At 42.9% G+C, this 26761-nt stretch overlaps 1 protein-coding gene across 1 annotated transcript; it reads left to right on the top strand.

Moving 5' to 3' along the window:
• The first annotated feature begins 20354 nt into the window (after positions 1 to 20354).
• LOC127301567 (uncharacterized) lies at positions 20355 to 25041 on the top strand. The gene is made up of 13 exons (XM_051331830.2): positions 20355 to 20658; positions 20738 to 20896; positions 20990 to 21142; positions 21237 to 21391; positions 22089 to 22418; positions 22516 to 22646; positions 22786 to 22903; positions 22990 to 23082; positions 23181 to 23258; positions 23350 to 23437; positions 23917 to 23982; positions 24080 to 24176; positions 24786 to 25041. The coding sequence occupies exons 1-12, from the start codon at positions 20574 to 20576 to the stop codon at positions 24157 to 24159; spliced, it is 1536 nt and encodes a 511-aa protein (XP_051187790.1). The 5' UTR covers positions 20355 to 20573; the 3' UTR covers positions 24160 to 24176; positions 24786 to 25041.
• Positions 25042 to 26761: the final 1720 nt, after the last annotated feature.

Here is a 26761-nt window from a genome sequence, read left to right as displayed (position 1 = left end):
CACCATGGCAACCGCAGTATCGTGACATCGCTTCCTGCCACGTGCCACCGGGTAGACACGCAGCTTGGTTGAACTCTTATCAACATGTTGTACTCGTGTTCGTGCCGCGTCTGTATGCGTGCATGTAGCTCAACTGTACTACATACTCTCAGCAACAGTACTTACCCTGGAGAAACAACAATCTACTCCTGAAGCCGTGAAGTCTAAAAAACCCCCAAATTTGCGCGAGAACCGAACAGTCCATGACGCACCCTTCCTCCTCAATGGCAACTCCCTGTGACTACGGCGATGTATTAGATGGTGCAAGACGCGACGGTCATTGTGACGACTATGGCCATAACGTCTTGGAGTCCTACGACACCTCGAACCCGGTCGCGGGCGACGTGTCCCTGTTCCCGGCGGCTGCGACGGCATTGGCGAAGGTGTGGAAGGAGCGCTCGGCTGAGAGCCATCAGTGGACCTCATCACTCGGCGGCGGCGAGTAAGTTTGCTTCCCTCCTCTGTAATTTTTGTGGCACCGTAACCCAGGAAAATCTAGGGTTTGGCAAGTTCCAGAGTTTTGATTTGATTTTCCTGTGGTTTTTTTGTAGCTTGGAGGATGAAGTGTGGGATGTTAGGTTCCACCTAGATGGAAAAGATAATTCGGAGAGGAAACTAAGCAAATATCACATTACCTATACCAATATGCTAGCAATATTAGAGATACAGGGATATGGCCGGGGTTACAGCATGTACTATGTAAAAGAAGAGGGGGCAGGCATAGCAGGGATGGCACTCATCAACAGCATGATTGACGTTGAAGAAATGCTGGAACTGTATGAGGATGTCGAATGTGTTTCCATTACTGTAACCAAGGGTGAATCAGGTCTGCCTGCAGATATCAACAAGAAACAATGTGAAGAACTAATTCCTATATCTGAAATAGGAGTGCATGTTGTTTATTCAGTAGACATGCAGGGTGTGCTGACTAAACAAACAAATTACCACTTAGTACATGTTGTTTCTATATCTGTAATCTATGAGGATTATGTGTCGACTCAAAAAACCCAGGTTCTAGTGATTACAAAAGGTTCAGATGATGATATGTACTCTAGCCACAACGGGTCACAAAGTTTTCAGACTCCACCAAAGGATTCAGAGTCCAATTATGTAGATGTTGAACATACTGATAATTTAGACAGAGGGAAGAGGAAACTTATTTCTCCATCTGACGCCACGTCAACAAAGAGACCAAAACGTACTGTAAGAGATCATCGCGAGTCTGTGGCACAGTATAGACCAAAGAAGTTCAAACACCAATGCAAAGCAAAAAGAAGACTGTACAACCTCCTAGTGACATCAAACAAATTTGCATCATAAGTACTTTATCATGCACTGCAGAATGTTCATATCTTCAACTTATTAATTTTAACCTTTGCATTTCCTTGCAGAACTGAGGTATTCAATGCACCAGTTATGCACAGTGCTATTTCCTTACTTCAATGTACCAAACGATGGGGCTGGCATTGGTAAACAATTTAGTAGTGGTCAGTTACTGGATGGTAGTACCTTGGACTACATCATTGACGAGATGAGGAGTACCTCCGATTTGTACGCCTCTGGAGAACGAGTGTTGTTAAGCCAAGGATTTATCATGGTATGCATTGCAGTCAACGATATATGTTGCACTATAACAATGATTATATTGTACACAAACTACTGATATAATCCATATTTGCAATGTATGATATATGCAGCATGTTCTCCAGGTGGGTATTTGGAATCAGACACAAGAACAAATACAAGAAGCCTCTCAAAAAGGGGATCAAACATTTAACTACACAGAAGATTTCGATCTGAAAACCGCACTGGACGCTTTCCCTAGATATGTTGACAAAGGAAAGAGCCTTGTTGACGCAAAACTTGTAAGCTCCCTACTTCTAAACGTGCAATACAATTACATACAGAATTACATTTTTCATCTTGTTCCTAATTGTCCAATCTCCAAACAGATTACTTCAAATGTTATCACTATATTTTGTATGTGATGAACAAATACAAAAAACAGTTCAAAATATTGGACTCTAGAAACTATACTGTCAAAAAAGGTGATGTTCAACTTTATAAAAGGAGCATGTACCATACGAAATGCGATATCATAGTAAGTAGAGAATAATTTCCCATGCATACTTTTCAAATAATAAAATTTGTTGTTGTGAACCATTAGTTTGGAATCATTTATTTTCTGATTCCTACAGATGGCAAGGATGGAACTTGTGCTCAAGATAGTATATGGTTTAGACGCATATAATTCAAGTAATCAACCAAGCAGCTGGGTTTCCTTTGCAAACATGCCAATATATATCAGGTGCCCACACCAAGGAGTAAATCAATGCACATTTTACTGTCTGATGGGTGTGTACCTATACGATGGAATGTTCTGTTGGGTAAAAGTGAAGGATATGAGCCAATTCTAAATGATCATGTAAGTGTTAGTAAACTACACACTGTTAATAAGATACAGTGTTCATAAGATATGCGGTACTTACATGTCAGCATTTGTAACTACTATTGTCTTCATCCATTGCAACCCTTTATAAACGACATAAGAGCTGAGTATCTGTACATCTTAATATTCAGCATGCACAACAAGGCGAATTTGCCAGATGAAATCCTAGCATTAAAACCTTCATGCTCATTTTATGAGTGAAGAAGTCATAGTAAGAATGTTCACATGTTCAAAACTGAATTTTCATAAAACAATTAAATGTCTCATATATTTACTAATTTGTTATTCACTTTTGCCTAATATCTTTTGAAGCACATCCCCTATGGTGAATGGTGGAGCACTACACATGAATCGTATGTGTCGGTTCATTTCCTCGAATACCTTTTGATGCCGTTTGGCGACGAAAACTTGAATACATTGTGATGCTCTTACATCTTAGTACTTGTGTTGAACCTTTATCGTGTACTGTAAACCTAAATCGGGTAGAACTTTGTATCCACTGTAATCCAGTTTTTTATGTATTTTACAAGTAAGTACTTGTGTTGAACTTGCCCTTTTATCTGGTGTTTTACTGATGCGTCGCATACTAGTGAATATGCTGCAGTATGTACTTTTGTATCAGTACTTATGTATTCCAGAGAATAGAAAACTTCCAGAAAACATGAATAAACACTCTGTACTCATGTTGGTGCCGAATATGTACCCGTGCAGCCTTGACAACTGTACTCGACCCTTCTAGCACCTGTCCCTTTCCCAGAGAAAACAAAACTTGCAGAAATCATATAGAAACAGTCATGTACTCCTTTTGGTGCCAATGCTGTACTCATGCAAACTTCACGACTGTACTCGTCCCATGCACCTGTATCTTCCCAGAGAACCCAAAACTTGCAGAAAACATGGAGAAAAACTCATGTACTCCTATTAGTGCCGACGGTGTACTCGCAAAACATTCACCAATGTACTTGATACAACTGACACATGTCCAGTGAACAAAAAAACATGCTGAAAAACATAGAGAAACAGTCATGTTATGCTCTTTGGTGTCAAAGTTGTACTCGTAAAACCCTCACAACTCTAATCGAGTCATTGTGACACCTGTATATTCTCAGAGAACCCAAATCTTGCAGAAAACATGAAGAAAAACAATCCTGTACTCCAGTTAATGTCAAAGCTGAACTCGTGCAACCTTCACAACTGTACTCGACCGGTTGTGGCACCTGTATCTTCACAGACAACCAAAATATTGCAGAAATCATGAAGAAACACTCCTGCACTCGACTTGGTGTCAAAGCTGACCTCGTTCAGCCTTCAACACTTTACTAGACCAATTGTGGCACCTGTACCTTCCCAGAGAAACCAAAACTTGCAGAATACATGAAGAAACACTTTGTACTTTACTCTCTGTCAAAGCTGAACTCGAGCAACCTTCACAACTGTACTCGAACCGTTGTGGCTCCTATACCTTCCCAGAGAACCCAAACATTGCAGAAAACATGGAGAAACACTCATGTATTCCACTCGGTGCTAAAGTTGAACTCGTGCAGCCTTCACAACTGTACTCGACGATTTTTGGCACCTGTACCTTCTCAGAGAACGCAAATCCTGCAGAATACATGGAGAAACACTTTTGTACTCCTCTTGGTGACATAGCTGTACTCACGCACCCTTTCACATTTGTAATCGATACAAAAAACATGTTGTAGTAGTGCGCCTAGTGAACAAAAACATGCTGAGAAAACATAGGGAAACACTCCTGTACTCATATGGCTGCCCAATCTGCACTCGTGCGCCCTTCACAACTATACTCGATGCAGTTTGCACCTGTACCGTCCCAGTGAAAGACAAAACTTTCAGACCGTAATCATTCCAGCACGAGCACTGTATCCCAGACTAAAAGCAAAGTAAAACTAGTAACGTACTGATCTCAGTACCTACCCGTAGAAACGAAAATTTGCGAAAAAATGAAGAGAAATCCCTATTCGTGCTTCCACTGTACTCATGTCAATACCACCGCTGTATCATGTACTACCATTTTATGATCACCTATACTTACAGAAATAAAAACTACAATTTGAACAAAAACAAATAAACACATCTGTACTTAAGACCATTAGCGTCTGTATACGGAATTCAAAAATAAAACGTGAACAAACAAAAGCGGGTGTACATAAGGCCCTTAACGAGTGTACCTACAACAACTTGTACTCATACTCTATCAGCAGCTGTACTCGTGTCAATACCACCGCTCAACCCAGTACTGCTATACGAAAGAAAATTTCAATATCCAAACCACACATCAACACACATTACATTGATTAATAATTGTATATAAACACATTACAGTCAATCATACGAATGATAACAGTATCAGTCATACATTGTACATATATCCAGTATTATCGTACCCCTTGATTGCCCATTTTTTCTAGGAATTTCAAAGCTTAGCCGTGCATCCAAGGCTGCATATTTGACCTGATCAAAGCTTAATTCGGGTCTTGCCCATCCTTCCTCTCTTATTTTCTTGCACGAATCACCTTTCTTTTCCAAATTTGTCCCCAACACAGCATTTGACAGGTCATAGAGTGATGGTATTCTTTTATTCTTAACACATGGATCTAGTTTATGAATATTGATCATTTTCTGCAAGTCAAACACACACCTGATATTTAATCTGTAAGGCATCAGCATCCTGCGATCCATATCAATTGCTGCACCAAAAAACCAGATCTTCTCTGAGGTCAAGAATTTCTTTAACAAATATGGAACCTTTGTTGCCTGAAATATCTGCGAAAATTCAACTAAAGGTGAACGACGTATATAATTCGGAACAGTTGGTAAAAAAATTGTATAGTGTCATTTGTGATACCTGGAAAAGAATGATGTCATTGGCAACACATAGCTGCAAAACTGCTGCACGTTGTCGTCTATCCTCTGGAAGAGTTTCTGCTTTATTCCTTTCACTTTGTCAGTGAACTCGCAATCAAGACCAAAGATCTTTGCGCTGGCGTCGCAAAGGAAATCTTCTTATACGTGGTAGATCCAATTCTTCAATGTTGCAGCCCTTGTGGTTACTGTGACCTTGAAATCCATTGAGAGATGCTCAAACAAATATACGGTGTCACTTTTTTGGGCGCCATAAGGATGGGAGAAGAAAATGGTTCAAGTGATGGTTTTGATACTTATCTACTTGGTTTGAGGTTCCTTTTATACAAGATTAAGGTGGTGACGATGAGTGAGAACACATCACTGCCGAATTGTATTCCCTCGTTGGAATGTGAACATACTGATAATTTAACAGCGGATTAATCAATAATAACTGTGAGTTAGACGTACAGACGTAAAAGGGGCCTGAGAGCAAGGACTTGAGAACAGGGGGGTTATCATCAATTATCCCTATTCTCCTATAGAGTTATCACCGTTGACCGACACAATGGTGCCTTTTTTTTGTTATGCGCTCGTTATGTTCGTAGCACTGTAGTTGTGAGACGTGATTCACTTGACTCGGCCAGGCCATGTCTAGCAGGAAGCACCGCTTCAATGTAGCTGATCACACTACCATAGAGCATTTTTAGCCACATTAGATACCTATCAAACGAGTTATTTTTCACTTTTAGAATCACCAAGTAAATAATCTATATTTCGGATTTTTTTACAAATGTTACATCGATTGTAATATTGACAAAAAATACACCTGGTCCGACTACCCATTGATGCAACACAATGTACTTGACATGTTAAATCGAGTGAATTATGCATAATCAATATATATCCATACACAGTTGGCTATCAACAAGTCAATATAAAAGTATAGGAGAGAGATTGATGCATTTTTTCTAAATCAACAAACCGCTTTCCCCGAGCATAATAAAAGTGTCGGCAACAACATGTCGGCCCCTTGGCCTAGGGTGCGGATGAGGCACGCTGGCGCTTGCGAGGCGGGAAATTTTGGGCGTGGGAGCCGCCTGTCAGTAACGCTAGGGCGCCGCGGGACATATTTTCAGCCACAACGCCGGGCCGGAAACTCTCCCCCCAATACGACGCGCGGGAAATTCTACTGCAACGACAACGCGCTGGAGGTTTCCCGCCTCGCCAGCAGTCTATATTATCCAACCACCCCCGCCTCATTGGTTTAAAAACCCTAGAAATAGACGGGGCGCTAGAGGCAGCAGTAGAAATCATGGAGCCGAGCCCACAGCTCACAGATTACGACGAATGTGCGCTGGCGACAAGTCGGCACCCGTATGTGCCTATGTCGCGAACGAGCGGCAACACCAGGTGACGAAGCGATGGAAGCGCAAGGAGGCGCGGCGGTGGCGGGAGGCAGCGAGCCAGCACCAGTGGTAGGCGCGCCAGGAGCAAAGGTGGGAGGAGTTTGCGCTCAGGGGGTTGCAGCAGGAGGAGACGCATCGCCAAAATGAAGTATACGAGCAGCGGCGTTTGGCGCAGATGCAGCTTTGGCTACAGAGACAGGAGTTGGATTTGCCAGAAAATATTATTCATTCCTCGCTCCTGGATGACATAAAAATGAAACTACAAGTATAAATATTTAGTTTATGTAAAAAAATCACATCGGGGCCGCCGGTGTGGGAACATCTTCCCCAAATAGAGGATGCAGTGCCGGCGTCCCCCATACGGAAGTGCCAACACATCTGTCAGCGACTATTTGCGGGGCGCAAATGCTCTTACGTGGTAAATGAAATGTTTATATCACTTGATATAATGAAAAAAAGATACAATGGGTGTCGGATAGAAGATGATGTGACACAATTTACTAACAAGTACAATCGTTGTTACTAAACTGTGCAACATCACCTTATATCCATACACAGTTTTACCTCAACATAAATAACACGTGAGAGGAGTTGAACACACAACCTATGCATAATACCTTCGAACCACTGGGATATACCATTCTATGTGTTGTAATCCTTATCTAATGTATCAGATACTAGTACCGGTACTACATACTCTTCTCCCATTATTAAATTCTACTGACTGCCAAAAAGGGTTAGGGTTAGGGTTACGTTGATCCACTCCTCTGAACCAGGGCGTCGTGAGCAGCAGCAGCACGGCGCGCAACATAGCAGCATCAACAACCGACAGGAACACTGACAAAATCAATCTTCAGGACTGCTGATCTACTATCGGTCCTCTCACTGCAAGCCTGCCTGTACTGAACCCCAAATCATCAAATGTAATTTTGTGTCAATTTTGCTTTTCTGGTCTTGAATTAGGCATCTAAATTGTGAAAGTTCAACATAGGTATGATAGGCTGCATAGTTTTTAATCTGAAGAAAAGCTCAATACTGTTTGATATCATCAAGGGAAAGTAACATATCTTTACTCTTTATTTGCAGCAAAATAGCAAATCCACAGTATACTGTAAAAGATGTCAGTTCCAAAGTGGTCGCTAGGGCTCATCCCGTTCGAGGAGCTTTGTAGGATATCCAAGTAGCGTAGGAAGCATGAGGAGGAAGAGAAGATGACTAAGGACCGGAGACAGACGAAGCTACGACGGAAGCTCCTTCTCCTGCAGATCTGCTTGGCCTGGCCGTGGGGAACCTTCTCTCACAGGCGAGTCATTAAACAAGCTCTGTTTACAAGTGACTGTAATAAAAGATGTTATTATGCTTCCAATTTTACATATATTCTTATATGGTTTTGTTTGGTGCTGCAACTGTACTTGTCTTAACGTAAGAGATGTACTCCAGCATACTGGCACCTGTACTTACCCAGCGAAACCGAAAAATTGCAGATAAACAAATAAATAACCAATTAAAAACTACAACATCTTGAATAACCAACAGACTGTTAAAGCTTACAATAGTGCCTTCTTATAAGATTCTTCAATACAACCGAGACATAGGTACAAATAAGAATAAAACATCCTTGAAACAAACTTTAATACAATTTCAACACATGGTTTAAAGAAAACAACTACATTATAACTGACTTAAAATACTTCCCTAGCGACACTTCTAAAGTTTTCGGACACTTCTTCATCTCTAAAAGCCAAATCCCCACAATCCATTTGACACGGTAGGAACAAGCCACATAGGAGACTCCACAATATCACCCCAGCCAGCCGCAGCATATTCGAAAGAGGAGCCAATACCAACTCCACCATTGAGTGACATCCTGCACCAATCTGGAACAGGTTGTGGTACTTGGTGGAAACGCTTGTGAGTAGCAAACACACAGTCTGATGTGAAAACTGGAGCTGCATTGACATCGTTGAGACCAGCTGCCTCGGGAGGACCAAGCAGAAATGGGTAGTTTATACCAAGAAACAAAGATGTGTCTTGCAGACCTTCAACCCTGACCCAATTTGGTGTGACAGGATCATCACCATAAGAATCTCTAGCGTATACATGACAACGCATCGACGGGTAAATCAGTAGCTCCCTCCCCATATGATCGATGGGATTACCTTCACTGGGTTCACCATGACCTCTAACATTAATCCAAAGAATAGTGCCTTCATGCCCTGGAGAAAGGAACCACGTGTCGGGAGCAATGTTGTTGCCATCATGAACACCACCATGTAGGTTTGGCTGCTCAATAATTTCTGGAGCATCTATCACCTGAGGAGCAGCACCTGCACCTGTTTTTTGTTTAAACGTAGTTAAGATAGATCAGGTACTACATAACTAGGAATAACGTGATGAAAAAAACAGTATACAATAAGTGCAAACATAAAGAAAAAAACGGTAACACAGAAATAAAAAAACTCACCCCAAATAGTAGAATCCCAAACAAGGACATCCCCTCTGGGTGCAGTAACAGTGTAGATCCTACCACTGGTAAGAATGGCATCAACATACCTTGATGGTGCAAGGTAATCATTGCGAAGGATCCTCCACTGTACGTCCCTACTACCACCACGCATGATTGCAATTATCTTATCGAACACTGCTATGCCATAGTAGTTCCATTTGTTTCCAACCCTCTATGGTTCAACAGTTATCTGAATCTTCAACAACTGCATGTGTGCCAAATCATACCGATACAAGAAAGGCCCATCAGGATCAATGCCAACGTTACGAACGGATGGCAGAAGGATCTCCTCGTCTGTGTAGACGTTAAGCAGAGACCAACGAGCTTGCTCCTGAACAACTGCAACCCATTCGCCATTGGAACCAATCTAGTGCTTGTTGCCAGGATCGACCTGTGTACAAGGTACAAATGCTTTTGCGAAAGGAGCGTCCAGTGGCATCAGCGATGCGTCAATACCCTGCGAATTTCCGAATTTTCTAGTATGAAATGCAGTACACAAACATTTCCGTGCAATCCAAGGAAAACAATGAATACCTGTTCAGTGCGATCAGCGGACCATGAATGAGGATCAGAATGCAGCAGACATGGCGATCCAAAAGGAAACCTTGCATCCTCACGGATAGCATTGCGCATACTGATACATCTCCAACGTATCGATAATTTCTTATGTTCCATGCTACTTTTATGATGATACACACATGTTTTATACACACTTTATGTCATTATTATGCATTTTCTGGAACTAACCTATTGACAAGATGCCGAAGTGCCAGTTCCTGTTTTCTGCTGTTTTTTGTTTCAGAAATCCTAGTAAGGAAATATTCTCGGAATTGGACGAAATCAACGCCCAACATCTTATAATTCCACGAAGCTTCCAGAACACCCGAGAGGGACCAGAGGAGAGCCACAGGGCCACCACACATGTGGCCGGCGCGGCCCAAGGGGGGCGCGCCCCCCTATTGTGTGGCGCCCCCGTAACCCCTCCGACTCCGACTCTTCGCCTATAAAAGCCTCCCTGACCTAAATCTTCGAGACGAATAAGCCACGGTACGAGAAACCTTCTAGAGCAGCCGCCATCGCGAAGCCAAGATCTGGGGGACAGGAGTCTCTGTTCCGGCACGCTGCCGGGATGGGGAAGTGCCCCCGGAAGGCATCTCCATCGACATCACCGCCATCTTCATCAACGTTGTTGTCTCCCATGAGGAGGGAGTAGTTCTCCATCGAGGCTAAGGGCTGTACCGGTAGCTATGTGGTTAATCTCTCTCCCATGTACTTCAATACAATGATCTCATGAGCTGCCTTACATGATTGAGATTCATATGATGAGCTTTGTATCACTATGAATCTATGTGCTACTCTAGTGATGTTATTAAAGTACTCTATTCCTCATCCATGATGTAATGGTGACAGTGTGTGCATCATGTAGTACTTGGCGTAGTTTATGATTGTGATCTCTTGTAGATTATGAAGTTAACTATTACTATGATAGTATTGATGTGATCTATTCCTCCTTTCATAGTATGATGGTGACAGTGTGCATGCTATGTTAGTACTTGGTATAATTGCGTTGGTCTATCATGCACTCTAAGGTTATTTAAATATGAATATCGAATGTTGTGGAGCTTGTTAACTCCGGCATTGAGGTGCTCTTGTAGCGCTACACAATTAATGGTGTTCATCATCCAACAAGAGAGTATAGAGTGGTTTTATTATGTGATCAATGTTGAGAGTGTCCACTAGTGAAAGTATGATCCCTAGGCCTTGTTTCCAAACACTGCAATCATCGCTTATTTACTGTTTTACTGCATCTTTACTTCCTGCAATATTACCACCATCTACTGCACGCCAGCAAGCTATTTTCTGGTGCCGTTACTACTGCTCATATTCATTCATACCACTTGTATTTCACTATCTCTTCGCCGAACTAGTGTGCCTATACATATGATAAGTGTATTAGGTGTGTTGGGGACACAAGAGACTTCTTGTATCGTGATTGCAGGGTTGCTTGAGAGGGATATCTTTGACCTCTTCCTCTCTGAGTTCGATAAACCTTGGGTGATTCACTTAAGGGAAACTTGCTGCTGTTCTACAAACCTCTGCTCTTGGAGGCCCAACACTGTCTACAGGAATAGAAGCGTGCGTAGACATCAAGCACTTTTCTGGTGCCGTTGTCGGGGAGGAAAGGTAAAAGGCACTCACACTCCGGATCTCGGCAACTAAGCTATTTTCTGGGTGAGTGCTCGAAGCTATTTCCTTTAGATCCTGCAATTGCATCTTTTTGTTTCTTCTTAAACACTAGTAAGGCATAATGGAAAGCAACTATGAACTTTTTAATCTATTTCCTGAGTTAAGACATGGATTGTTTGCTGCGAAAATTAAACCTATGGAGTCTTGTTTGCATGCTAGTAGCAATGATATTAGTATGAACGCTTTGAACACCATTGTTGCTAATGATATGGAAAATTCTAAGCTTGGGGAAGCTGATTTTGATGAGCATGATATTTTTAGTCCCCCAAGCATTGAGGAGAAAATTTTCTTTGATGATACTTTGCCTCCTATTTATGATGATTATAATGATAGTGGTCTTTTGGTGCCACCTACTATGGAGGATAAATTTGATTATGATTACAATATGCCTCCTATATTTGATGATAGCTACTTTGTTGAATTTGCTCCCACTACAATTAATAAGAATGACTATGCTTATGTTGGGAGTAGTAATAATTTGGGATTTCTATTTTTGTGCCCTCGGGTCCTTAGTTGTACTCAGTTTTCCCCAGCTCCTTAGTTTTTCCTCAGTTTTCCCCAAGCCCTTGTCCGAACCCGCAGAAGGAGCTCGGACGGAAGGAATCCGTTAAGTTGACCGTTCCGTGCTGACGAGTGGGGTCGTGTCGTTTGTGGGGTCGCGTCGTGTGGGACCGCGTCGTGTGGGGCTGGTAGGAAGGGACCGCGTGGGACAGGACGAGACCATGTTTGTGGGGCCGTAGCGTGTGGAGCCGTGTGGGTCCGGGACGGGAGCACGAGTGGTTTCTGTCTCTTTCGCCCAGATTAGCAGTTTCCAATGTACCTTTTTCCTCTCTCTCGCTCGATCTCATTCATATTTGATAGCCCAAATTGGTAGCAAATCTAGAGCAGCTTGTCCTTCTGTTTTTTAACGCCATTCATTTCTTTATGCCTTCGTTTTTACCCAATCAGGTAGGAAATCTAGGGCACAAATCCAGAGAGAAAATATAGGATAAGCTGCATACAGCAACCAACATAGCATAGATATATTCAGGACAGATCCAAAAGTAGTACCGATAGATCCAACATAAGCTACATTTTACATGAATTTAAGCTGCTCTACAGATAGAGCAGTCACATACAGAGAGTGCAGTAGGCACGTTCAACGTCTCCAGGTAGCGCGTGTGACTCGCTTGGAGGTTGCGCAGGTGAATCCCAAGTGCTTTGTGTTTGGCCATGTACGCATGCACGTTCACGGTCCTTCCAACTCTAGCGCCACATCTGCCAATGGATTCAGCATGGTTCACCAGGGAGTTGAAGTCGGTGGCGCGGAGCTTCCTGTTGCAGAAGGGGCACTTGTAAATGCCTCGAGCAAAGGGGCCATCGTAATGGCCGGACTGCAGCCTCCTGAGGACGTGACGAGTCTTGGTGTGGAAGGACTCGTCGTCGCTGTCGACGTCGCTGCTCTGCACCTGTCACGTAGCACCAAAGATCGTGCAAAAAAAACGGAGTCAATTGCAACGATGATGGAACAGAGAGTGAACAAAAAATCATGCATGATAATATGGGCTCAAAAAAAGAGGTAGCCTCAGTTACATTGGACACACTTATATCCAGGATTTGAGTCAACAAACCAAAGATCATGCACAACAAATTTGTACACACCAATTGTTTACTGACCAAACCCTGAATCAATTTATGCCCAAATATTCATCATCATCGGCACAAATCTTAAACAAAAGCAAATCACAAACACTAATAACGCAAGATCTAACACAAAAGGATCGAACTAGGAACAGACGAACAGTGATAACGCAAGATCTAACACAAAAGGATTGAACTAGGAACAGACGAACCGTAATAACGCTAGATCTAACACAAAATGATTGAAATGAGATAAGAACAAGGGAACAAAGGGTTACCTCCGGCTCGTTGTCGACGATGCTGGTGTCGTAGGGGTTCTCCGGCGCGTCGTATTGCACTGGTTCATACGGGTCCCAAGCGACGGGGGACTGGACGGTGGCGGCGGCCGATGCGCCGGCTGCTACGTTGGAAGCAGCGACAGGGGCCTGGACGGGGGCGGCGGCCGATCCGCCGGCTGCTACGTTGGAAGCAGGGACAGGGGCCTGGACGGGGGCGGCGGCCGATCCGCCGGCTGCTACGTTGGAAGCAGCGACAGGGGCCTGGACGGGGGCGGCGGCCGATGCGCCGGCTGCTACGTTGGAAGCAGCGACAGGGGCCTGGACGGGGGCGGCGGCTGATGTGCCGACAATGGGCATCTCATTCTTCTCCATCGCCGGCGGTTTTCTTCGGGGTTTTTTCTTCGGTTGTGGAGAAGATGATGGGACAGGAGAGGCGGTTGCAGTGAGCCAGTGAGAACGTGCGTCGAGGGAGAGAAAGAGGGGCTCTATAAAGACGAAGGTGGCGTGTACCGCAACACACGTCCGCTATGCACGGCTGCAGCGTGCACCGCTACACGAGTCTAACCCTGGGACGTTTGGTGTACTCAGTTATAACCTCAGGCCTTATACAGAAATTTTATCTGTACTCAGTTTTCCCCTCGAGGACTTAGACCGGCAAGTGCAATATACTCAGTTTTACCCTCAAGTAGCTGGTCAACAGAGAGTCAACAAATGAGATTAACATAGCTAATTGAGTCATTTCATGCGCAAAAAAATCCAAAAAAATAAAAACATAATGGCAACTACTCATGGAGTCTTCCTACGCAACCTGCCACCTAGAAAACCTTAACAAACATATATAAATCAAGTTTTACCACAAATTGCCACTTCTCAGAATCACTAGTGTAGCTATGAAGATGATTGGTTTTCCACCCAAACCCCTTTGCAAAACATCTTTCCCAAAACATAGTTTGTCTAAATGATGCCATAATTGTCACACTCATGTATATTTGAATTGCAAATAATTTTATGTAGCCCAATATGAATTATATTGTACAAAACACACATTTTTCATTTTGTAATTCTTTTGTTTGAATCCCTTAGTCTATTTACTATTTATGTGCCCTTGGATTCTTAGTACTACTCAGTTTTGCCCTCAAGTACTGTCACAAATGCTCTGAGAAGCCCAAACTTATCCTGATTGGTTGAGCCGTTGTCACACGGATCGACTCCACGAACCGTTGATCCACTGATCTAACGGGCAGTATACCCCTATCCGTCTCTTCGTGGCAACCTCTCTCTCTCTCTCTCTCTTCGTGGCCACCCCTCTCTCTCTGTCGGTGGAGAATGCCCACCCCTCTATTTATGTGCAATAACGAGTTTGCCACTTAATATAGTTTGGGATATAGTATTGGTATAAACATGAGGCATACATATTTGCGGATTTCGGTGATTGCATTATTTGTCACCCCTCTAACAATTATCAACTATCTTTAGCTGTCCTTTTCTTTTAGGGAATATAGTTTGGGATATAGTATTGGTATTTTGAAACGGCCTAAAAGTGGTATAATTTTGTTATAAACATGAGGCATACATATTTGCGTATTTCGGTGATTGCTATCAACTATCTTTAGCTGTCCTTTTCTTTTAGGGAATATAGTTTGGGATATAGTATTGGTATTTTGAAACGGTCTAAAAGTGGTATAATTTTGTTATAAACATGAGGCATACATATTTGCGGATTTCGGTGATTGCATTATTTGTCACCCCTCTAACAATTATCAACTATCTTTAGCTGTCCTTTTCTTTTAGGGAATATAGTTTGGGATATTGTATTGGTATTTTGAAGGGACCCTATTTTGAAAGGGATCCCATTTTGAAACGGCCTAAAAGTGGTATAATTTTGTTATAAACATGAGGCATACATATTTGCGGATTTCGGTGATTGCATTATTTGTCACCCCTCTAACAATTATCAACTATCTTTAGCTGTCCTTTTCTTTTAGGGAATATAGTTTGGGATATGGTATTGGTATTTTGAAACGGCCTAAAAGTGGTATAATTTGGGATATGGTATTATGTACAATGATTTCTATTTGGTTATTATGCTAGTATCATGTGTACTTATCAATATTTTATATGTAGTATTTGAGAAACTCCTCGAATTTATTCACATTGTAATATTAATGCTAGTGTCATATGTCTGAAATTCTATTGCTGCGAACTGTACTCGACTCACAATCACGCCGTACTCAACAAGCCTTTGCACCTGTAACTACGCTAGAGAAAAAGGAAAGAGACACAGTCCTGTACTCCTCTTCCTACCTAGGCTGTACTCGACTCGCCGTCACCGATTTATTCCACACGTTTTTAGACTTGTACCTGCGCTAGAGAAAACGGAAAGAGACAAAAGCATGTACTCATGTACTCGACTAGCCATCACCGTTGTACTTGACACGCCTTTGAACTTGTACCTGCAATAGAGAAAGCAGAAAGAAACACACACCTGTACTCCTCTTGGTGCGAAACCTGTACTCGACTAGCCGTCATCGCCGTACTCGACGCCCCTTTGAACATATACCTGCGCTAGAGAAAACAAAAATATTTCCAAAGAATAAAAGAGAAAACGGAAATATTTCTAGAGAATAAAAGAGAAAACGATACGGAAATATTTTCAGAGAATAACATACCTGTACTCCTCTTGGTGCGAAACCTGTACTCGGCTAGCCATCACCGCTGTACTTGACACGCCTTTGAACTTGTACCTGCAATAGAGAAAGCGAAAAGAAACACAGAACTGTACTCCTCTTGGTGCGGAACCTGTACTCGACCAGCCGTCATCGTCGTACTCGACGCCCCTTTGAAAATGTACCTGCGCTAGAGAAAACGAAAATATTTCCAAAGAATAAAAGAGAAAATGGAAATATTTCCAGAGAATAACAGACCTGTACTCCTCTTGTTGCGAAACCTGTACTCGGCTAGCCGTCATCGTCGTACTCGACACCCCTTTGAACATGTACCTGCGCTAGAGAAAACAGAATTCTTTCAGATAAATCAAAAGAGTAACACAATACCGTGCTCCTCTTGGTGCGGATACTATAATCGTCTCTACGTCACGCCTGTACTTCACAAGCATTGCACTTGTACCTGCGCTAGAGAAAATAGAAATATTTCCAGAGAAACAAACAGAGACACGGTCCCGTACTCCTCTTGGTTCGGACGCTGTACTCGTCTACTCGTGAACATGTACCTGGTGCGAAACCTGTATTCGGCTAGCCGTCATCGCCGTACTCGACACCCCATTGAACATGTACCTGCGCTAGAGAAAATGAAAATATTTTCAAAGAAACAAACAGAGACACGGTCCCGTACTCCTCTTGGTTCGGACGCTATACTTGTATATTCATGAACGTTGTACTGCGCAAGCCTTACAACTGTGCCTGCACTAGAGAAAAGAGAAATATTTCCAGAGAATAAAAGAGAAAACTCCTCGAATTTATTCACATTGTAATGTTAATGCTAGTGTCATATGTCTGAAATTCTATTGCTGCGAACTGTACTCGACTCGCCATCACCGCCGTACTCAACAAGCCTTTGCACATGTAACTACGCTAGAGAAAAAGGAAAGAGACACAGTCCTGTACTCCTCTTCCTACCTAGGTTGTACTCGACTCGTCATCACCACTGTATTCCACACGTTTTTACACTTGTACCTGCGCTAGAGAAAATGGAAAGAGACAAAATCATGTACTCATGTACTCGACTAGCCATCACCGCTGTACTTGACACACCTTTGAACTTGTACCTGCAATAGAGAAAGCGGAAAGAAACACATACATGTACTCCTCTTGGTGCGGAACCTGTACTCGACTAGCCGTCATCGCCGTACTCGACGCCCCTTTGAATATGTACCTGCGCTAGAGAAAACGAAAATATTTCCAAAGAATAAAAGAGAAAACGGAAATATTTCCATAGAATAAAAGAGAAAACGATACTGAAATATTTCCAGAGAATAACAGACCTGTACTCCTCTTGGTGCGAAACCTGTACTCGGCTAGCCATCACCGCTGTACTTGACACGCCTTTGAACTTGTACCTGCAATAGACAAAGCGGAAAGAAACACAGACCTGTACTCCTCTTGGTGCGGAACCTGTACTCGACTAGCCGTCATCGCCGTTCTCGACGCCCCTTTGAAAATGTACCTGCGCTAGAGAAAACGAAAATATTTCCCAAGAATAAAAGAGAAAACAGAAATATTTCCAGAGAAAAACAGACCTATACTCCTCTTGGTGCAAAACCTGTACTCAGCTAGCCGTCATTGTCGTACTCGACACCCCTTTGAACATGTACCTGCGCTAGAGAAAACAGAATTCGTTCAGATAAATCTAAAGAGAAACACAATACCGTGCTCCTCTTGGTGCGGATACTGTAGTCGTCTCTACGTCACGCCTGTACTTCACAAGCATTGCACATGTACCTACGCTAGAGAAAATAGAAATATTTCTAGAGAAACAAACAGAGACACGATTCTGTACTCCTCTTGGTTCGGACGCTGTACTCGTCTACTCGTGAACATGTATCTGGTGCGAAACCTGTACTCGGCTAGCCGTCATCGCCGTACTCGACACCCCTTTGAATATGTACCTGCGCTTGAGAAAACGAAAATATTTCCAAAGAAACAAACAGAGACACGGTCCCGTACTCCTCTTGGTTCAGACGCTATACTCGTATATTCATGAACGCTGTATTACGCAAGCCTTAAAACTGTGCCTGCACTAGATAAAAGAGAAATATTTCGAGAGAATAAAAGAGAAAACTCCTCGAATTTATTCACATTGTAATGTTAATGCTAGTGTCATATGTCTGAAATTCTATTGCTGCGAACTGTAGTCGACTCGCCATCACCGCCGTACTCAACAAGCATTTACACCTGTAACTATGTTAGAGAAAAAGGAAAGAGACATAGTCCTGTACTCCTCTTCCTACCTAGGCTGTACTCGACTCGCCGTCACCACTGTATTCCACACGTTTTTACACTTGTACCTGCGCTAGAGAAAACGTAAAGAGACAAAATCATGTACTCATGTACTCGACTAGCCATCACCGATGTACTTGACACGCCTTTGAACTTGTACCTGCAACAGAGAAAGCGTAAAGAAACACAGACCTGTACTCCTCTTGATGCGGAAACTGTACTCGACTAGCCATCATCGCTGTACTCGACGCCCCTTTGAACATGTACCTGCGCTAGAGAAAACGAAAATATTTCTAAAGAATAAAAGAGAAAACGGAAATATTTCCAGAGAATAAAAGAGAAAATGATACGGAAATATTTCCAGAGAATAACCGACCTGTACTTCTCTTGGTGCGAAACCTGTACTCGGCTAGCCATCACCGCTGTACTTGACACGCCTTTGAACTTGTACCTGCAATAGAGAAAGCGAAAAGAAACACATACCTGTACTCATCTTGGTGCGGAACCTGTACTCGACTAGCCGTCATCACCGTACTCGACGCCCCTTTGAAAATGTACCTGCGTGGAAAATATATCCAAAGAATAAAAGAGAAAACGGAAATATTTCCAGAGAATAACAGACCTATACTCCTCTTGGTGCGAAACCTGTACTCGGCTAGCCGTCATCGCCGTACTCGACACCCCTTTGAACATGTACCTGCGCTAGAGAAAACGGAATTCTTTCAGATAAATCAAAAGAGAAACACAATACCGTGCTCCTTTTGGTGCGGATACTGTAGTCGTCTCTACGTCACGTTTGTACTTCACAAGCATTGCACCTGTACCTGCGCTAGAGAAAACAAAAATATTTCCAGAGAAATAAACAGAGACACGGTCCCGTACTCCTCTTGGTTCGGACGCTGTACTCGTCTATTCGTGAACGCTGTACTGCGCAAGCCTTACAACTGTACCTGCACTAGAGAAAACGAAAATATTTCCAGAGAATAAAAGAGAAAACGAAACGAAAATATTTCCAGAGAATAAAAGAGAAAACGAAACGGAAATATTTCCATAGAATAAAAGAGAAAACGGAAATATTTCAAGAGAATAAAAATAGAAAAAAATAAAAAATAAAAAGAGAGAACAACAGTTTGATGTGCCGAAGGAGGTAAAGCCGAGCAATTATGTTTATTAATGTTTGATGCGCCGAAGGCGCCTTGATATGAGGCGAAGCCGAGCCGTAGCATTCGCTTCGACATATGGGGTAACGACAAACGGGGACAACGACATATGTCTGCCATTCATTATGTTTATTAATGTTTGATGCGCCGAAGGCGCCTTGATACGAGGCGAAGCCGAGCTGTAGCATTCGCTTCCACATATGGGGTAACGACAAACGGGGACAACAACGTATGTCTGCCATTCATTATGTTTATTAATGTTTGATGCGCCGAAGGCGCGAAATATGTCTTCTTGTAGCACTCTGTTGGAATTTTAAAAAAAATTGTAATTTGAAAGTGCTACCCCCCTCTCATTAATTATCCAGAAAACTCACAACCCGAAAATACAAAGGAAAAAAGCAAAAAAGGGAAAATCTTTTGTGGTCCCGCCCAATTTTTTGAAAATGTACAGGACGCGGAAAGGGAAAAAGAAGCGTAACTGGTCCGCATATTGTTAACGGGTCTAGCGGAGCCTAAAGGAAAAAACCAAAGCCGGAAAACGATTTGTGTCTTTTCCCGGGAACACGTTCCGCGCGCGATACGTGTAGTCGCGAGAGCGCGCGCGCGGGATAGATTTTCCCTTCTCAAAGGTCGGTCTTTGTGTAGTGGCATCCAGATGCGGCAGATTGATGGAAAAGGTGGTGATGGTGATGGTGATGATGATATGATATAAATGGATATGGCCTTCGAAAGTGGTTGGGCCCGATACAGCGGTTCAGCATCGAAAGGAAGGCCCAGGTCCAGTCCGTGAAGGAAACAGCCGTGGCGGTTCCCTATACCCCGCAGTACATAGAGTCGGTTCCCTATACTCGTCGTCCTCCTCGGATCTCCTCCCCTCCACCCCCAAACCCTAGTCCGCGCACCACGGTGCAGACGCGGGCCTCACTCACGAGCTCAGAAGATTGGCAGGAACAAGAGACCTCTCTTCACGGGTGGCCCCGGGCCAGACCAGCCGAGGCGGCGCCCCCGAGTCTCCTCGCCAGTTTGGACGGAGACATCTGGGAGACGGATGGGGCCGGAGAGGGAGGCAAAGACGAACAAGAAGAGATCTTCGCCGGAGGGGAAGATGGAGTTAGAGCCCTTCCAAGTTCGAGGTAATTTTTGCCCCCAATCTATATTCCTGATAGATTGCTGCATAGTTGATTCCTGATACGAGTGTACGATTTTCTTTAGGTGATCTCGTCGCACATTCAGAAGTTGAGGAGGATGAGTTCACACCAAAATCTCCAATCAGCATGCCCTACATCCCTGACGAGCTGAATGATCCGACTGCCTATCCAGCGACACTAGCAGCCTTCAACGAGGCCCATGTCAAATACAAAGCGAAATTAAGTATATCCCCTACCCCAATCCCTCTACCCTTCTCAGGATTGCAACTTCCCATTGCGCATGCTTACTAGTTAGTTACTTGTGCATTCTCTCTAGATCGTCGGTACGGGCTATTCAGTCTGCCACCTCAGCTCAACTTGGCATCTCCATGCCTGTTTAATCATCGGCATCTTCTAACAATCCGTGAGTCTGCACTAAAGGCGGTGCTTCATGCTGCCAAATCTATCATCAGGCTCTCCTCTTCTGTGGGTGCGTATGTTGTAGCAGCATCTTGCTTGTGCTCATTAATATTTGTAGACGCAGAGCTAGCGGCTGACCAATTGTTGTGATTAATATTTTGCAGACGGGAAGCCACTGGCCAACTGTTGTGGTTTGTGGATTAAATGGGACGAGGACAGCAAGACAGGCATTGTTTTGACGACTGCACATTTGATTCGGTCCAACCATCCCACCGAAAACCTCTGGGAAGGCAAAGACGAGTACAATATTAAATCTAAAGTGAGTTTCTTTCGTAACATATATCCTTCATTTATTTCACTCGTGTTGTTTGTTCTGTCTTATATTAACTAGCAGCAGTGCTTTAAACTGATTAATATATCAACCGTCGTACTGAATCAGGTGACCTGTTCAGCGTAAATTCTTGTTTTTGGATTGTTGAAAAAGTAGCACAGAATTAACAGCTTGATATGCTCAAGCTTATTTCTTCTAAGTTCTAACCCAGCTTATGTTTGCATCATAATTTGTGAAGGTGATTGGGAGGATGGCTAAGAGAAGATAGATAAAATAACAACTTGTAATACACTCTTTGAACCATAAGACCCCCCAACACAACGCACGCACAACATGTATCCTATGTAGGTGCTTAATGATAAGTGCTATAGTGCTGAATCACATCTTGCCCAGTGCATCACACCAAGGTACACCTCATTAGTTGTAGTCAACATATAGAAGTCAAAGCCCCAATATTTTTGTGTATTTGCTGTGAGTTGATGCCCTCCAACTGCTTGTTGTTATGCTTATGACATCTGAAACTATTCTTTCCTGTATAGCTATTTACTCGACTTTTGCTGCTTGTTGCATCCTGCATGTGAACGGGAATTGGGACGTGTGTGTTTGCTACTAAGTATTCGTTATGTCTTGGTTGCTAAACTCAAATGGTAGTGTAGTGTCATAATATTTGCAATTGCCATTTCAGGTCATTGTTCACTTGCTGGATGGCAACACTGCAGATGGCCATTACCTCTACCACCAGCAGCATTATGATCTTGCCTTTTTTAAGGTTAGAGTGGATGAGGAGGTTGAGGTGCCCCATTTCAATGTAAGCATGAACTGTGGGCAAGACGTTTTCAGGCTTGGAAGAGATGGCCATATGATTTTAAGGATGACCCACGGTAGTGTGGAATATCTGAATCCAGGAAGTGCTGAGAGGCATCACTACATGTACTTCTACCATCAGAAAGTTGATTCTCTTTCCCATCAAAGACGTGATGATCGCCTTCCCAATGAAAATAATGACGATTATCTGGTATTGCTACTATTTCTAACTTTATGGTTTGCAATTCAGTGCTTCTATTTTGTTGTTGTGAGTTGTATGTATTGTTATATATTTATCACTATTGTAGTGTGATGATGATGGAGGGTCTGTCATTGACTTGGATGGGAAGGTCGCTGGACTCGTTAACAAGCACCTTGAAGAGTCTTTTGTACCTTCTTCTATTCTGGATAAATGTGTGGATTTGTGGTGCAAGTTTCGGTAGGACTATCCCCATAGTGCTGCTTGTTAATTGACTTTATTAATGATTGTTCCCCTGTACATTTCCATCTTGATTAAGTATTCTTCTTTATACCATCTTTATATGTGTTGTTGATGTGTTTGACTATTTTTGGTAAAGGTGCATCCCTCGGCTCCATCTAGGGATGAATTTTATTTCAATCAAGCTTCTAGATCCAATACACATTGAGATGATCTGTCGCATGTATAAGATTGAGGATGGCCTTATTGTTCAAGAGGTATGTAGTTGTTCCGTGTTGTTTATTATTGCTAGAACTGTTCCTGATATTCATATCATGGAGTAATCATGGTAATTGGACATTAGGTGTCAAAAGAATCGCATGCCGAGAAACTTGGAATCTGCCTTGGTGATATTATTGAACGTTTTAATGGAGAACTTATATCTACTACAGTTGAGGTAGGTGCATAGTGTATATAAATGAATTTCAAATAAAATGGAATGAGATTATATATTTATATTACACTTTATGCTCTTGACTTGTGTATTTTTTTCAGTTGGAAAAAATGTTGCTTGGAAGATGCAAGGACCATTTAGATCAAGGAGGTCACTTGAATGAGAAAATAAATATTTCAGTAAGTTACTTTTGAGTTTAAACTTTTTAGCTATGATTTGGTTGATCAATGGTGATCATAGCGCTAAAGAATAATATTGTTGACTTTACAGATTCAAGTATTTCACACAGAGGAACGTCTCCGAAGAAATATAAATTTGAGTGTAGATGTATCAGATGGTGCAGAGGTCGTTAACAGAAGTAAACATCTCCCCCTTTAACATAGCATAGTCAATTCTGATAGCAAATTTATCACATTTACCACTTCTGTAGATTTAGTATCTTTTAAATTGAACTTTGAATCTATTATGCAATAGACTCGTATATTCTTGCAGGCCGTACCTTAGAAATTGAGGGGCCAATGTGAAATCTTAAACTAGGCCTCACATAGAGGAAAATGTAATTACAGACAACACACTTTCTTTATCACTAGCTAATTATCATGTTTTGCAATTGTTCTTACGCTATCATATTAAGAAATATCTCACTATGTCGGCATGCTCATCTGAGTTCTGCTGGGCTGGTGTCTCCACTTATCGTGCTCAGCTGACAGCCACCCCTAGTTCTTACTGCTTATTGTGACAATCATACTTTATTTTATTAGATGGGGCTGGTGTTTCACTTTTTTTTTTCTTTTCATATGTGTATTTGTCTCAATAGAGATGTTTTTATCTGTGTAGGGACTTACCCCATCACTGCTATAGAAGGGACGTTTGCTTCAGGGCAACCTAGCAAAAATGTGGCAGGTAAGTTAAGTAAACGTAAACATGCAGGCATCTTACTAATATATTAGCAAAAAGTAGTACAAACACTAAAATTCAAATTGTTGCCTTGGCCATACAGATGATCCTTGTCTACCAAGACAAGAACGTACTTGGGAGAGTTATCTACGAGAACATACTGAGAAGAGTTATCGTACTTAAATGCATCTATTGAAAAGGTACGCCTCTACAAAACTGAATGTTTGCCCCTTCCATCAGTCTAGTCAGATTTATTTATCTTAACCCGCAAAAACAGATTTATTTCTCTTAATATCACTGATGCTAGTAATGTCTCATGTTATATTTTTTGAAGGGAATAATATAAGTCCAAACACATCTCCTTTTATTAAACCATTGCAACCATAAGCACAGATGTGCCAGCAGCAAAAAATGTGCACATTGACATAACCTTAACTTCATATGAAGTAACATGAGAAAAATATAATGTGCACACAAACATGCGTAAATCATTTTAAATTTGCACTATCTGAACTGAAACTCACAAGCATCCAAACGGAACGGACCATACCACATTGTTTTAGCATTACATTCCACCACTTCAGCAAGAAAAATAGAAATGACAAAACATTATGTAGTATACCCTGTGGCCCCGAGGTTAGGCCTCTCTCGAACAACTAGTAAACCTAGATGGTGATCTTACTACGTTGGTAAAATTTGATCCACTGGTCTAAGAGGAAAAGTGTTACCTGACGCCCTTTTATTCAAATGTTGTTATCTAGCAATGAATATCGTACAACTGTCTAAAGTTTGAACAATATTTCATACAGGCCCAGCCCACTCCAGCAAAATCTGCTTCGGTAATGGAGGCAATAAACCCAGGAAGAAAAGTGTATTCGGATCAACTGCAAGTTCATGTTTTGCTGGCATGCTGATTGTGTCTTAATCTGCCTGTTATCATCAAAGCAGAAATGGGACTCGGGTCGGTTCCCGCCTAGGCGTGTATGAAAGTTGTGATTTTTAAAAATCGTCCCTTAGGACGTAAGCTTAAGTTTTCTGGTGAAAATATTTTCTGTTGCGAACTCATGGATTCCTGGTAGCGACTTCCGGCACCTCGGCTGGGGGCTTGTTTCCGCGGTTATTGACGGACTGCCATTGGGTTTCGTCGTCGCTGGCGAGCGTTTCCGGCTAAAGGTCTTCTGGCTCGTGGAAGGTCAAGTGAGCAAGCCGTAACATTGAAACCAGCACTTGCTTTCAACGAATGAAACATGCAAATAATTATAACGGATAGCAGGATAAGTTTTTTCGCCGCCCATGCAGAACTGTTTCGTCCCTAGCTACTTAAAAATAGTTAAGTCTTATTACAAACCCACTCCGGGGCCAAAATGATGCATCTCATTGTCTTGTTACAGGATCTACTCGAAAACATGATCTTCATCCTCCGAAGCCACATACGCGGAAGCGTCGCCGGAATCTTCGCCCGATTGGTCGGCGCTGGATCCGGAGCCTTCTTCGAGGTCCTCATCTTGTTTGTCATCCTCCGCGTCGGAGAACCCCTCAGGAAGATCGTACTTGTTATACCAGAACGAGTGATCCACTCGCTCGGCTAACAGCATGTCATATCCTTGGGTCTCCGCGAGGGCAGCCTTGATGTTGGTACCCTTCGGAACTCCGCGTGCGATAGCGGCGAAGTCCATAGCAGGAAAATGTCCTTTGCACATGGCCAAGGTGAGCGAGGCGGCTCCGCGGGAAGAAGACACTTGCCAATCTTTGATGAGATCTGACACCATCCGCATGAGCTTGGACATCCTGTCAATCACGGTGGTTCCGGCTCTCTTCAAGTTTAAGGACTTGGCAATTCCACGGCAGGCTTCGAAGAGATCGTTGATAGAGTTCCGCGCATCTTCATACGCTTCTGTCCTGCTGGTGGTAGCCTCCTAGGACCATTCGAATCCGAGAGAAGCTGTGAAAAAGAATGATCAGTTCCCTCCGCGACAGAGGCAGAACCAATATGAAAAAGCTGGAGTACAGCAAGAAGTCCTTACGGAAGATCAACTTGTCAATATTCTCCGCCTCCGTCTCGTAAGCGTTTGCTTTGGATACCAGCGTCTTTATCCGCGTGTTGCTTTTGTTCAGCTTGTCGTTCAGTTCCGCGATGGCCTGAGCATGTTTCTCCTCTTGCTCCTTTTTCTCCCTTGTTTCTTTTTCGGTGGATTCCTTGAGGAACTCTTGGAGAGAGTCATGCTCGGCTTTAAGCACTTCAAGCTCAGCGGAAAGCTCGTCAACGGAAGGATTTTTGGCAAGTTGCTCTGAAAGGCGGAAATAGAAGAATAAAGTTAGTTTGAAAATATAGTTGCATTGCAGAAACCCGGGGGCTAAGCCGGAATCATTACCTTCGTAGTTCTTAAGGCGGGTCTCTAGGGTCGCAATGGCTTTTTGGCTTTCCGCGTCCCTCTTTTGCAGCATCTTGATCTCTGTCTTCTGCTCCAGCACATGGACATGCAAGTCTTCATGCAGCTTCCGCGTGTTCTGAGAAGCAGGTCAGAGTTAGCCGGAAATTCAAAATTCTAGGGGCTGGAAGCGAAGCTAAAATCCTTAGTGTGTGAAAATTTTGAGTTACCGCTGAGGTGCATAGTTGAAGACATTGGCTCACACATATTACCCGGAAAATGTATAAACCAACGCTTGGGGGCTGGTGTTACCTGGCGCACATCCTTGTGCTTGGCGAAAAAGACTTTGAGACCGCTCTCAAGTTCGTTCAGCTCTTGTTGCTTCGTGTTCGCAGGTCCCCACACTTTGTCCATCA

Source organism: Lolium perenne, chromosome 5 (genome assembly GCF_019359855.2).
Source record: "Lolium perenne isolate Kyuss_39 chromosome 5, Kyuss_2.0, whole genome shotgun sequence".
In the NCBI taxonomy this organism is placed as follows: domain Eukaryota; kingdom Viridiplantae; phylum Streptophyta; class Magnoliopsida; order Poales; family Poaceae; genus Lolium; species Lolium perenne.
Note: the sequence above shows the minus strand (reverse complement) of the source record. Positions and strands in the feature narration are given on the sequence as shown.

Coding starts and splice junctions, on each gene's coding strand:
- LOC127301567 (XM_051331830.2), top strand. CDS start 20,574: ATGGGGCCGGAGAGGGAGGCAAAGACGAACAAGAAGAGATCTTCGCCG. Junction 21,392..22,088: donor AGTACAATATTAAATCTAAA/GTGAGTTTCTTT, acceptor TTGCCATTTCAG/GTCATTGTTCACTTGCTGGA. Junction 23,983..24,079: donor ACCTAGCAAAAATGTGGCAG/GTAAGTTAAGTA, acceptor TTGGCCATACAG/ATGATCCTTGTCTACCAAGA.